Source organism: Chlorocebus sabaeus, chromosome 9 (genome assembly GCF_047675955.1).
Source record: "Chlorocebus sabaeus isolate Y175 chromosome 9, mChlSab1.0.hap1, whole genome shotgun sequence".
Classification (NCBI taxonomy): domain Eukaryota; kingdom Metazoa; phylum Chordata; class Mammalia; order Primates; family Cercopithecidae; genus Chlorocebus; species Chlorocebus sabaeus.
This window is the reverse complement of record NC_132912.1, coordinates 35,213,270-35,228,150: the sequence shown is the minus strand read 5'-3', so window position 1 is coordinate 35,228,150 and position 14,881 is coordinate 35,213,270. Positions and strand designations below refer to the sequence as shown.

The 14,881-nt window shown below is 36.8% G+C and overlaps 1 protein-coding gene across 1 annotated transcript in view; it reads left to right on the top strand.

Moving 5' to 3' along the window:
* The window catches only part of CCDC7 (coiled-coil domain containing 7), a 453,173-nt gene that overhangs the window by 301,562 nt on the left and 136,730 nt on the right, over positions 1-14,881 (top strand). The window contains exons 30-32 of the mRNA XM_073018860.1: positions 9,218-9,316; positions 12,442-12,552; positions 12,889-13,014. Of these exons, the coding sequence (XP_072874961.1) occupies positions 9,218-9,316; positions 12,442-12,552; positions 12,889-13,014 (336 nt within the window). The remainder of the gene's footprint in view (positions 1-9,217; positions 9,317-12,441; positions 12,553-12,888; positions 13,015-14,881) is intronic.

Here is a 14,881-nt window from a genome sequence, read left to right as displayed (position 1 = left end):
GACACCCTAACATCACAAAAGAACTAGAGAAGCAAGAACAAACAAATTCAAAAGCTAGCAGAAGACAAGAAATAACTAAGATCAGAGCAGGACTGAGGGAGATAGAGACACAAAAAAACCTTCAAAAATCAATGAATTCAGGAGCTGTTTTTTTGAAAAAATTAACAAAATTAGCCAGACTAATAAGGAGGAAAAGAGAGAATAATCAAATAGAAACAATAAAAAATGATAAAGGGGATATCACCCCGGATCCCACAAAAATACAAATTACCATCAGAGAATACTATAAACACCTTTATGAAAATAAACTAGAAAACCTAGAAGAAATGGTTAAATTCTTGGACACATACACCTTCCCAGGACTAAACCAGGAAGAAGTCGAATCCCTGAATAGACCAATAAGAAGTTCTGAAATTGAAATAGTAATTAATAGCCTACCAACCCCCCCGCCCCCCCCCCCCCCCAAAAAAAAAAAGATGCCCAGGACCAGATGGATTCACAATCAAATTCTACCTGAGGTACAAAGAGGAGCTGGTACCATTCCTTCTGAAACTATTCCAAACAATAGAGAAAGATGGAATTCCTTAACTCATTTTATGAGGCCAGCATCATCCCGATACTAAAACCTGGCAGAGACACAACAACAACAACAACAACAACAAAAATTCAGGCCAATATCCCTGATGAACATCGATGTGAAAATTCTCAATAAAATTCAGGCAAACAGAATCCAGCTGCACATTAAAAAGCTTATCCACCACGATCAAGTCAGCCTCATCCCTGGGACACAAGGCTGGTTCAACATATGCAAATCAATAAATGTAATCTATCACATAAACAGAACCAATGACAAAAACCACATGATTATCTCGATGCAGAAAAGTCCTTCGACAAAATTCAACAGCCCTTCATGCTAAAAACACTCAATAAACTAGGTAATGACGGAGTGTATCTCAAAATAATAAGAGCTATTTATGACAAACCCACAGCCAATATCATACTGAATGGGCAGCAGCTGGAAGCATTCCCTTTGAAAACCAGCACAAGACGAGGATGCCCTCTCTCACCACTCCTATTCAACATAGTATTGGAAGTTCTGGCCAGGGCAATTAGGCAAGAGAAAAAAATAAAAGGTATTCAAATAGGATGAGAGGAAGTCAAATTGTCTCTGTTTGCAGATGATATGACTGTATATTTTGAAAGCTCCATTGTCTCAGCCCAAAAAGTTCTTAAGCTGATAAGCAATTTCAGCAAAGTCTCAGGATACAAAATCAATGTGTAAAAATCACAAGCGTTCCTATACACCAATAATAGACAAACAGAGAACCAAATCATGAGTGAACTCCCATTCACAAATGCTACAAAGAAAATAAAATACCTAGGAATCCAACTTATAAGGGATGTGAAGGACCTCTTCAAGGAGAGCTACAAACCACTGCTCAACGAAATAAGAGAAGAGAAAAAACAATGGATAAACATTCCATGCTCATGGATAGGAAGAATCAATATCGTGAAAATGGCCATACTACCCAAAATAATTTATAGATTCAATGCTATTCCCATCAAGCTACCATTGACTTTCTTCACAGAATTGGAAAAAACTACTTTAAATTTCATATGGAACCAAAAAAAAAGAGCCCGTATAGTCAAGACAATCCTCAGCAAAAAGAACAAAGTCAGGCATCACGCTACCTGACTTAAAACTATACTACAAGGCTACAGTCACCAAAACAGCATGGTACTGGTACCAAAATGGATATATAGACCAATGAAACAGAACAGAGGCCTCAAAAAAAATGTCACACGTGTAGAACCATCTGATCTTTGACAAACCTGAAAAAAAACAAGCAACAGGGAAAGGAAAAATGGTGTTGGGAAAAGTGGCTAGCCATATGCAGAAAACTGAAACAGGATCCCTTCCTTATACCTTATACAAAAATTAACTCAAGATGGATTAAAGACTTAAACATAAGACCTAAAACCATAAAAACCCTAGAAGAAAACCTAGGCAATACCATTCAGGACATAGGCATGGGCAAAGACTTCATGACTACAACACCAAAAGCAATTGCAATAAAAGCCAAAATTGACAAAAGAGATCTAATTAAACTAAGGAGCTTCTGCACAACAAAAGAAACTATCATCAGCATAAACAGGCAACCTATAGAATGGGAGAAAAATTTTGCAATTTATCCATCTGACAAAGGACTAATATCCAGAATCTACAAGGAACTTAAACAAATTTATAAGAAAAAATCAAACAATCTAATCAAAAAGTGGGTGAAGGATATGAAGACACTTTTCAAAAGAAGACATTTGTGTGGCCAACAAACATATGAAAAAAAGCTCATCATCACTAGTCATTAGAGAAATGCAAATCAAAACCACAATGAGATACCATCTCATGTCAATTAGAATGGTGATCATTAAAAAGTCTGGAAACAGCAGATGCTGGAGAGGATGTGGAGAAAATGCTTTTACACTGTTGTTAGGAGTATAAATTAGTTCAACCATTGTGGAAGATAGTGTGGCAGTTCCTCAAGGATCTAGAACTAGAAATACAATTTGACCCAGCAATCCCATTACTGGGTATATACCCAAACAATTATAAATTATTATACTATAAAGACACATGCACATGTATGTTTATTGCAGCACTATTCACAATAGCAAAGACTTGGAACCAACCCAAATGCCCATCAATGATAGAGTGGATAAAGAAAAAATGGCCCTAACTAGAGCAATTTTCTTTGGGGCTTGGGAATGAATTCAAGCAGGAATATACTAAAACAGTGTATCTATACTGTTATACATTCAGTAGTGGGGGCCATAACAATGGAGGTTTTAGTGGTCCAGAGTGACCTGTACATACTTGTGTTTGGGTAAGAGTGCTAGTGAAGTTGGTTTCATGCCCCAAGCCAAAGAGGATTGTCTGTTTCTCTTTTGTATTAGGTTCCTAGTGCTACCATAACAAATTACCACAAACTAGGCAGCTTAACCAATGGAAATTTACTATCTCAGAGTTCTTGAGGCTAGTAGTACAACATAAGGTATCAGCAGGGTTGGTTTTTTTTGAGGGACTGTCAGTGAGAATCTGTTAAATGCCTCTATTCTAATTTCTGGTAGTTCATTGACAACATTTGGTGTTCCTTGGCTTGGAGATGCATCACTCTGGTCTCTGCTTTCATCCCCACATGACTTTTTCTCAGTATAATTGTCTCTTACCTAAATATCCTGTTTTTGTAAGGATATTATTCATATCGGACTAAAGCCTACTGTTATGATCTCATTTTTACTTGATTACTTTTGTAAAGACTCTATTTCCAAAGAAAATCATGTTCTGAGGCACTAGGGTTTAGGAATTCTACAAATTTGGGGAAGATAGTGGGGACAATTCAACCTATAACAGTCTACTCTCTGATTCTAAATAGTCATGTTCTTCCCACATGCAAAATACATTCACCCCATCACAACATCTCCAAAAGTTCAACGCTGTTTCCAAAATCATCTCTAAGCATCATCAACTCAAAGTTCCAAATTTCATCGTTTAAATCATTTAGATAATTATGGGAGAGACTTGAGATATGATTCATCCTGTGCAGAAGTCCTATTCGTTTGTGAACCTGTAAAACCAGACATTGCATTATCTGCTTCCAAAATGCAGTGGTGGGGCAGGCGTAGGACAGACATTTTCATTCCTAAAGGGAAAAATTGGAAGGAAAAAAAGGGGTCACAAGTACCAAACAAATTCAGAATCTGGCAGGGTAAATTTCTTTAGATTTTCAGACTTGAAAGTAGTCCTCTTGGTTCAATGCCCTGTCCTCTGGGCCTAGTGGGGTATGGCCCTGCCTCCTTTGATGTAGGTGGTGACCCACCTCTTCAAACAGAAGGGGCAACAGCCCAGCCCTCTGGCCTGTGTCTTCTGGGCTCTTGGTGACAGTAGAAGCCCCACTGGTATTGGGACCATCCTTAGGGTCATTGTTCCTTTCTCTTGAAGGATAACACAATTGCAGCAGAATAGTTTATTGACCTGTTCCCTGTCTATAGAATCTTAGCAACCTGAAAGTCAACTTCTATTTCATCCTTTCTCTATCTCCTTCAGTTCAAGTTGTCAGGATTTCTGCTGAGATGGTTGATTAGATCCACAATTCACATATCTAATCTATTTAGCAAATAGTTGTGCAGTCATATCCTTGGTGTTCTTTCCACAATATGCTTTCTTATTTTTTTTCAATACTGATAGGCTGAAGATTTTCTGAATTTTATGATCTGTTTTCATTTTGCTTAACAATTCCTTATTTGATTTATCCATTTCCCTCTCACATCTTACTATAACAGAAAAGAGAAATCAAGATGTGCCTTAAACAGTTTACCTAGAATCTTCTCAGATAAATATCCAAGTTCATTGCTTACAAATTTTACTTTCCACCCAACAGACAGAATTCAGACAAGCTCTTTGCAATTTTATAACAAAGATCACCTTTCCTCCAGTTTCCAATATGTTCTTCATTTCCATCTGAGACCTCACTAGAAGCACCTTTAACATTCATATTTCTGTTGACATTCTGTTCATGACAATATATGTGTATATCTAAGATGAGAGAAGCTTTCTCTGTAGTTCTTCCCTTTTCTTTCTGAGCCTTCACCAGAATCACCTTTAATATCCATATTTCTACCAACAATCTCTTCAAGGTAATCTAAGTTTTTTCTATAATACACCTCAAAACTCTTGCATCCTCTACCCATTACCTAATTCCAAAGTCATTTACACATTTTAAAATATTTGTTACAGCAGTGATCCACTTCCCAGTGGTAGGGCTACCATTACAAACTACCCACAAATTGGGTGGCTTCGATAACAAAAAATTATACTCAGCGGGCTAGAAGTCGGGGACCACGGTGTTGACAAGGTTGGTTCCTTCTGAGAACTAGAGGGAAAATCAATTCCATGCCTCTGCCCGAGCTCCTTGTGGGTTGCTATTTTTGACATTCCTTGGCTTCTATATGCATCACCCCAATCTCTGCCTTCAATTTCGCATGTCATTTTCCCAGTGTGTGTGGGTGCTCCAATTTTCTGTTTTTATAAGGACAATATTTATATTGAATTAAGGCCCACTCTAATGACCTCATTTTCATTTATCTCTGTAAAGTTCCTATTTCCAAATAAGATCACATTCTGTGATACTGAGGGTTAGGATTTCAACTTATCTGTTTCAGAGGGGCACAATTCAACCCGTAACCCTCCCATCATAGTGTTAGGGATTATGGAGATCGCAGTTAGTTGTGCACCAAATCCAAAAGGCCCAAGAAATGCAGTGCTCCTCTATATCCCTATTGAACTTTTACCTTATATAACAAGGTAAAAGAAAAGAACAACCACTGTTCTTCATAGGGACATAGGGACGTTGGCCTAATCCCTAGTCTTGTTTAGTTTTGAAAGCTGAGACATCAGTTAGGAGTTGAATGAGAGTCTCCAGTTCTCCTCCAGCTTCACTGGGAGGAACAGAAGGAATAGCGCTTTATTAATCAGGATCCATTACTTTGTAGACCCTAGCAGACCACCCTCTAGGGCCCCATGGCTCACTACCTTGCCATGAGTTCCTTGATGGGAGAGCCCATCAGTTTCCTCTTTGAGAACCCACACGTAAGTAACCAGAACCAGCAATCTTGTTGTGAAAGTGCTTGCCCAGATGGTCCTGGAGAGAGCGTGTGATTACCAGTTTTACATCACTCTTTCTGCCAGCTAGTTGTTGCTATCTGTGCAGCAGCTCCTTTTTCAATTCTGATGATTTGTCATCAGTGAATATCTGGATTGTGTCACAGACTGATCAGCATGGCCTTATGAGGAGGTTTAATTGAGTTCAATAACCAGTAGGAGTAAAACGAATGAACCTAAAAAACTGAGTCTCGTTAACAGTCTCATCTACCACCAGGGTGGCTCACAGGGAAGCTGTATACATTGGAAGAATAGTCCAACTATGTTTTTTAAAGTCAAGGAACTTACCGTGTTGGACCAAATCTTTCTAAGCTCAAGTAATATCCAGCTGAGGATGTAGATGGTTTTGGATGCTTGCAGGCTTTCATCCCAGTCCTCTCTTCCTCCTCCTCTTTAGGCAAAGTGGCTGCTAATAGTATACTCTGAAAGTGGGGATCTATAATGATACACCCCACAAGATGACACTCTCACTAAGTTTTCCTTCTACATCATGGAGGTGAAAAACCCAAGTCTCTAAGATCACTTCAGATAGATGGGTGAAGTAACTCCAAAGGGTTCTACATTCTTTTGCATTTTAGGCATGAGTCTCAATAATTTGTTGCATCACAGGCTGTCTTTCAGTGTCAGAGACATGCTTAGAGCTAACACTGGTAACTGGGTGCAGCTCAGCAACTCAGGGTCTCTGATGACTTTTATTGCCATTGCCTCTCAGATTGTATTACGAGGTAGGGATTGCTTCCCGAGCTTTCCTAGAGTTCCTCTTTGGGATTTATAATTTAACCCACCAAGCAAGCTCAGCCAGGGAATTGGAAGCTAAAGGGAAGGATCATTAGTTCTCCCTGAGACCTGAAAAGCTTATATAAACAATCACTAGCATTCCCCCAAAGCAACCCCAGGGCCCACAAAATACTTCCTGAGACACATTGTCATGGCTGGCGAAGTGCTCTAATGGGACTCCCAGACTCTTGCAAAGGATTCATTACCATCATCCATGAGTGTCCCATGCATTTCTCTAACATCTCCCAAAAAATCTCCATGGGATCCTCAGGATTCTTTTCCTTTCTAGAAAGGCAACATATTTACTGGTCAACTCTGCTCACTGCACCACTTTGTCAGTGATAGAGCTGCCGGTTATTGAGTTAGTCAATTAATATAACAAGTCAAACCGAAAGGAATAATTAAGCCTTTTTTCAGATACTGTGATAATATAAGCAAGAGTCTACGCAGGAAAGGGCCCAACTTTAGCAGAATTCCATTTTTCCCCATTAAAGGAACCAGGTGAGTGGCAGATGTTTCATTTAAAAATGGGGGGATCATTTCATTGCCACAGGAACCCCAAATAAAAAGCTCTTGCCATTATATAGATGTGGCATGTGGAGAAGACCAGGCGTGGAAAAGTACTGAACACTGTCAGAAGAAAGTTGTCTTCAAGGCTCCCCAGTAAGGTCATCTAAGCAGAGTCCCCTGAATAATACAGTGCCTTAGTTGAGCTCTCTACTCCCTCACAAGAAGGACTCCAAATGGAGGGTTCCTGAGCTAGGTGTGCAGAGATGAGTAAGAGCATGGTTGGTCTGGAGAGATCTGAACCCATACCTGCACATCTGTACAGAGACCACAGTGCACTGGCTCTATGTTACATCCAGTGTGGGGCGGAAAGCTGTCTTCCAGGATAACTGCCAGATAATACCTTTGTACTTGTCTATGGGTGTGCCTGAAAGATCACACACAAGATTTTAACTTGAACCCATACTCCTTAGAATACACATATATATTTATGTGTATATATCTACTTACACGTACATACACATGTTTATGTGTATATATTTATACATAAGCATGCACGGGCACATATGCATGCATGTGTACATGAATACACATATTTTGGAAATCATGAGATCTCTTGGACCCCTTTAATTTTAGTGTCTCAGGGCTTATTCTTGACTTCCTTCATTTTGTATGTGTGTGTCCTTTCTTTTGTATTTTGAATCCTGACTCTCAAAGCACCAACCGATTTATGCATTTGCTCTATCCTGTAATACTTTGAAACTTTCAGAATTGCTTAGCATACACTACTACAAAAACAAACATACTAAAAGAATTTCATGATTTGTTTGCAGTCTGCCCCCAACACTCTTGCCCAAGACTGAGGGTATGTTTCGAATACTGTATTTATTAGTTACATGAATTAGTACTTGTTTTTTGTTCCATGTAGTAGGTTCATTTTATTAAGTTTCCTTTCAGTTTTAGTTCCTGCTTCTTATCCTTACTGAATTAATTTTATTTTTAGAATATTACGTTCATGCATTTTGCATTGCTGTAAAGGAATACCTGAGGCTAGGTAATTTATAAAGAAAAGAGGCTTATTTGGCTTATCGTTATGCAGGCTGTACAAGCATAGTACCAACATCTGTTCAACATCTGATGAGGCTTCAGGAAGATTTTAGCTATGGTGGAAGGGAAGGGCATGTCACATGGCAAGAGAAGCAAGAGAGAGATGGGGGACATCCCAAAATCTTCATCAACAACCAGATCTTATGTGAACTCCTTACCATAGAGAGGGCACCAAGCCATTTGTGAAGGATCTGCCCCCATGACCCAAACACCTCCCACCAGGCAATACCTCCAACCTTAGAAATCACATTTCAACATGAGATTTGGAGGGGACACACGTCCAAACCATATCAAATATGTAGAACATTATCCTATCTCCAAAAGTAAATATTATACAGAAGATATTCTTAGAAGAATATAATTTCTGCCACAGTCCTTCTCTTTGTATTCCCTTCCTTTTTCCTACCCTGTTGTCTTGTAGATAACCAGCTACAGTGTTTGCTTCCTTATTTTACCTGTGTCTCATTTTGAAAAGGTTAATATTTCTCTATTTCTATTTTTTTCTGATTGGTTATTTCTGACCCAAAAGTTACCATCCCAGATATCCTGTTTTTAAGATTATTTTTCACTTAACATTATCTTCTAGAAATCCCTCCATGTTAGTTTATAGAAACCTTTATTATTTTTACATAATATGTATAGTATTATGTATAGTGATATGTAGAGTATTTATAGCATATTATAATTTACAGTATATATCTTTGTTTATTGAGTCAATATATTATACTTGAATATTTAGGTGTGTTGAATATTTTGCAATTACAAATAATATGGTAATGAATAATGTGCATACAAATTTTTATTGTTTGGCCAATTATTATTATTAACCTACAGTGTAAATAACCCATGAATTCTGAAGACCAATAGAAAATATACTTGATGCCTTAGAATATTTATGATATAATGAGACAGCTTTTGTAACACCCATTAAAACTATTTTCATCATTTTAATGTCAGATTTCAATTATGGTGATTTACTTATAATTTTATAAAAATGAGAAAAAATATTGCTGTATATTTGTTATAAACTTCAAATATAGAGATTTCACAATAGATTCGTTTTTTCATTTTGCGGACTAAATACATCTCTCTATGTGGCTCATTTTGTAGTACCAGATAAAAATTCTATGTTTGTTCATCAAGATTCAGTGTCAAAACTCCAAATGCAAGAAAAGACAAAAGTAACTCCTGGAAGGGAAAGGCGTAATAGTAAGTGTAGTAATTATAGATAACTTTAAATTATTTTAAAATTGAACTTATCAGAAGATCTTTTTCTTTGTTTCCTGAATGTGTATTTTAGTATATATTTTAAGGAAATTGTAGACTTTGCCTGAAGTATGAACACCTTAAGGTAAGTAGAGAGCAAAAATGAAAATGTTAACTTCATGTTGGAGTTTCTGGTCATAAGATTATTTCACAGCCATTGGACAAGCACTCAATATCTATCAAGGCCCAATAATTGGCCTACAGTATCTCAAAGAGTATACCTTTCAGCTGACTCTGGGAGATTACAGTTTCCTGGAGATTATACCCAATGATCACTTATCACATGTAGCGATGATGTTCTTCTCTAGCCTTCAGTCAACAAACTGAGAGGTTGTTGAGATCTGTAACTCAAACAGCAAGTGGGAATTACAGGAGCCAAGGAGAAGGATAGTCCTGAAGGCTCGTTGGTTAGCCCTAGGGCATTTTGTTGGTTGAGCGCCACACAAATGTAAGGTCTTCTTGGTACTCTCATAGATGGGTGGCCATCCCAAGTTTCTTGTGTGGTGGGGAGTGTTAAAGTGTCCATGACCAACAATGATTGAGCTTCCTTTTCATTTTAGGGGATTGAGAGGACCAAAAGATAGGCAGTCATCTCCTCTGGAATGCGATGTGCTCCTTCCCAGATTACAACACAAGGATTTCACTTTAGTGCTAAGTTTTTGTATATATTAATGGCCCAGCCAGTCTTTATTCGTTGGTGCCTGTGTCTGGACCCACCAGGAAAATGCTTTCAATATAGTAGAAAGCTAGTGTACCCTCCAAGAGCAGAAATTTTTCCAGGTTACGCCCTATCCATGGATGATAGATAGTTGGGGATTTTGGGTAGTCTTGTCGAAGGACATTAGTGATATATTGCAATCTACTCCACATAAGAATACACTGATCCTTATCATTGGTGTGGACAGGGATGCTGAAAAAGGAATTTTGTATGTCAGTTGTTGTATACTAAGTTCTTTTCTCTCAGGCAGTAGCGTCTATGACAGTCACAAAGTCAGGTACTGCCAGTACCCAGGGCTGCACTGTGGCATTGAGCAGCCAATAATGCATTGAGGCTGTGTGCATCTGAGGTCATGTGCACAGGTCAGATGGAGCTGTTTAATGGAGGATTAGTCTCACAGAAAACTTTGTCATCCTTAAGTACAGCAGTGAAGGCATTTATTTCCTTTTTTACCCCAAGCAATCAGTATTGTTTTTGAGAAACAACAGCACAAGGTAGTCGGGTAGGTTCATGGCCTTTCACATGCCCCACTAAAATGACCCTACTGAGCAATTTTCTTCAGTGCTTGTGGGCAAAGGTGAGCAGGTGTTCACTTAGTGATACATTTATAACAAAATATATTGTGTAGTGTGCACTATAACAGTAGAATTTGTAATTGGCCAAAGAGACCCACCCAAAGTTGGGTCTAGATAAAGTCCCCATTGGTGGTGACCTCAGACTTCAAACTAGAGAGAATTATCAGTTTCCCCTTCATTCTGATGCTGGAGTATATATTCATAGTCACTTATATACCAGTATCCAAAGGCCCAAGAAATATAATTGTCCACACCTTCCCATTTAACTCTGAACCGGGTCCCCACTGGGGATTTGGGACTTAGCCTAACCCCTGATCTTGTTCATTGTTGGAAGATGAGAGTTCTCAGTAAAAATTAGAGGGGCTCATCAATTCATCTCCAAATTCACAGGGAAGGGTAGAGGGAGTAATATTTTATTAATCATAGAGTCCTCAATGTGCTGACCCTAGTAGGGCCCATCAACTTCATTGTTTAGTAGCCCGATCTGGAGATTGTCTCTACATGCATCATTCAGGAGAGGGCGCTTGATTGCCATTTTATTAGGTTGGTGCAAAAGCAATTGCGGTTTTTGCCATTAAATTACTTTTGCATCAACCTAATACATCACTTTCCTGCTGGCCAGTCTTTTCTACCTCAGGAACTGCTGCTTTTCCCATGCCTGAAAATTTTTCAGTTAAGTTCTGGATTTTGTCACAGAACATATGACCTGACCTTATGCGGGAGTTTCATTGAATTGGAAACTCAGCAAGAGTGGCATGAAAGAACCTAGAAATCTGAGTCTGGTCAACCACCTCCTCTATTGTTCTTACTCTTGATTGTAGAACCAAAGGACTACCGGCGTTGTGATTCACAGGGCTGCTCTAGCCTCTGCAAGGGTGGGCCAAACATGATTTTAGTGGTAGGTTCATCATGGGTATGCCCAAGTGATCAGAGCCCAAGCAATTACTAAGCTGAGGAATGAGAGGGTCTTGAAGTTGGCATCTCATATACCCCCTTTCTTTCTCCTCCTTGAGTGAAGCTTCTCTGTCCTGATACTCTGAAGGAGGGGATCTGTAGTGACTCATTCCACAAGGTACCACTTTTTCTCATTAAGTTTAAGAAGAGTACATAATGTTCTAAGGTGCCTTCGGTAGACAGGTAAAGTGATCTCAAAAGGTTCTACATTAAAAAAAAATCCTTTACAATTTAACCATGAGTCTCAATACTTTGCTGGGACATAGCTGTCTATCATTGCCTGGTAGCTGTTTAGAACTAACAGCAGTCCTTGGGTGCGAATTAGCTCACAGGTTCTCTGGAAACTCTCAGCCCCATCTCCATATAATTATATACTGTAATTATACCATTGTTTGTGGTATATATATCTGTTCATTTGACCAATCTCCTATGTGTGAAAATCTTAATGGTTTTGAATACTTTGCAATTACAAATAATGCTATAATGAATGAGCTTATGCATGTGCATTTTCATTGTTTGACCTATGATTATATATTAAGCTAAAGTATAAATCATCATGTATTATGTAAGTATTTTGATTATGTATTAAAGTGTAAACTTATGAATCCTGGAGACCAATATAAACTTTATTTGATGCTTCAGAATATTTATGAAATAATGAGTTAGCTTCCATAACAGCCATTAAAACTATTCTATTTTTGTGTCAGATATAGCATTATGGTAATTTACTTATAACTTTATAAAAATAAGAGAAATGTACATGTTATACATTCATAGATTTATTTTTCCATTTGGTGGACTAAATGCATCTCTTGATATAGCTCATATTGTAGCACCAAATGAAAATGTGGTTTCTGTTCATCAAGATTCAAAGTCAAAACTCCAAATGCAAGAAAAGAAACAAATAAATCCTGGAGTGGAAAAGCACAAAAGTAAGTATAATAATTATTGATAACTTTTAATTATTTTATATTGAACTCATCAGATCTTTTCCTTTGATTCACCAATGTGTACTTCAGACTATATTTTATCAACTTTTGACTTTGACCTAATGTGTGAATACCCTACGATAACTAGAGAACAAAAGTAATGATACTTTTTGGTTGGTATTTGAATGGTCATTAATTACTAAGTAGTATCACTGCCTCCTCACATGCTCATGAAAACTATTCATATGATTTTCTCATTTGACTCCCATGGGTGGAAAGTCTGATGATTACTTGGCATATCCAGAAGTTCTATTGCACATCTATCTTTTTTCTATTTAGCATTTCCTTTTGAAATCCAAAAAAAGGATATATCACTTGAGCATCTGTTGCCTGAGGAGAAAGTTTTATTATCAAGAAGAGAATCTCAAAGCAAGAAACTTCAAGCTAAAGTAACTTCAAGAAAAAGTAAGTAATTATTTATAAATCTTATCAATTATTTTTATTAAATTCAGGAGAAATTTGTTCTTGGTTCATAAATATGCCTTCAACCATATGCTTCTTTTGCTACTTATTTCCATCACATTACTAGATCTTTATTGATGACTTGTTTCTTTTACAATTACTGAGTTACCTGTGTCAAATCTGCCACTTTGTGGATTTCTCTTTCTTCTTGTATTAGTATCAGGTTTTGCTTTGTATCTTATAATGCTCTATTTTTTTGTGTGTGCAAGTAAACTTAAATTTATATTCTTCAAAGACAGAACAGTTTTTTCCTTATGAAAGGATTCACTTTACCATTTTCATAATTTTTGTTTGTTTTCTTTAATAACTACTTTATCTGTTATTATGGCTCCACAAACTTTCTTCCAGTTGGTATTTGCTTGATACATTTTTTCATCCTATTAACTTCTTTGTTTCTTTGTGATTTTGCTATGTCTATTGTAAGAAACATAATTGTGTATACTCTTTTTAAAATCAGCTTGAATTTTAAGTTCTGGGGTACATGTCCAGGATGTGCAGGTTTGTTACATAGGTAAATGTGTGCCATTGTGATTTGCTGCACAGATCAACCCAACATCCAGGTATTAAGCCTAGCACCTGTTAGCTGTTCTTCCTGATGCTGCCCCTACTCCTGCCCCCTACTCCAGACAGGCCTCAGTGTGTGTTGTCCCTGACGTGTCCATATGTCTCGTTGTTCAACTCCAACTTACAAGAGAGAGTATGTGATGTTTGGTATATGCTCATATTTAGTCTGATATTTTTTCTTTTAATTATCTCTTATAAACATACATAATCTAATTATTGATTTTTTAGGTGCAATTATATCATTTTTCTTGGCTTCTCCTATTTTTCCTACATGGTATGTTTCTTTCACTCTCTTACTACTCTATTTTTTATCATTATACATTTTTCCTTAGCAATATTTGGTACCAAAAATTTTAAACTCTACCTAAAGTATGAATATAATAAGAAAAGGAAAAATTTTAAATATACAAATATTTATAATAATGTTTATAGTAGTAAATAAAATAATGTTTACAAATAAAATATATTTAATACCCATGTATATAAAAATTAACAGAACAGCTTTTGGCACAAGTAAAAATGTATTTTTATGCTTATATTTTAACTAGACACTGATGTGCTTATATCATTAAAAAAAGACAAAATATCATTCAGTAATTAATATATATTGTGAATCTAGAGTTTGCACCATAGATTCAGTTCTCTAGTGCTTTTAAGAGCCTTCCTTCTTGTAGTCCAGAAAAAGATGAGGTATCAGATGAAAATCTTTTGCCTGCAACTGGAGCTGCTAGAAAGAAGAGATTCCATAGTAAATATGGAAATAATTAATATTATTAAATTATTTCTTATTACATTAATGAAATTTTAATTAAGCAGAATTTTGTCCATGGATATGTATTCTGCTACAATGTTATAGGCATCCACTGAACTCACTTTTTGTTGTGTTATTTAAATTTATTTCTAGATTTCCTTGGATCTTGATTATTCTATCAATTATTGAGAGATGTATATTAAATTATCCCACTATGTGGGTTTACCTATTTCTTCTTACAGTACTGTCCATTTTCCTTATACTGTCTACATTATTAGATGTATACAAGTAAAAAGTTAGGTTTTCCTTATGAACTCAACCTTTTATTTTTATGAAAGGGATCATCTTAGTCTCCAGTAAGGTCTTTTGACTAAAAGTCTATTTTGTCTGACATTGACATAATTACTACAGAGTAATTTTGGTTAATGTTTGCATTTTTTTCAGTCATATCTCTAATAAAGAACTTATAGTTAAATTGTTTATCAGTTCAATGTG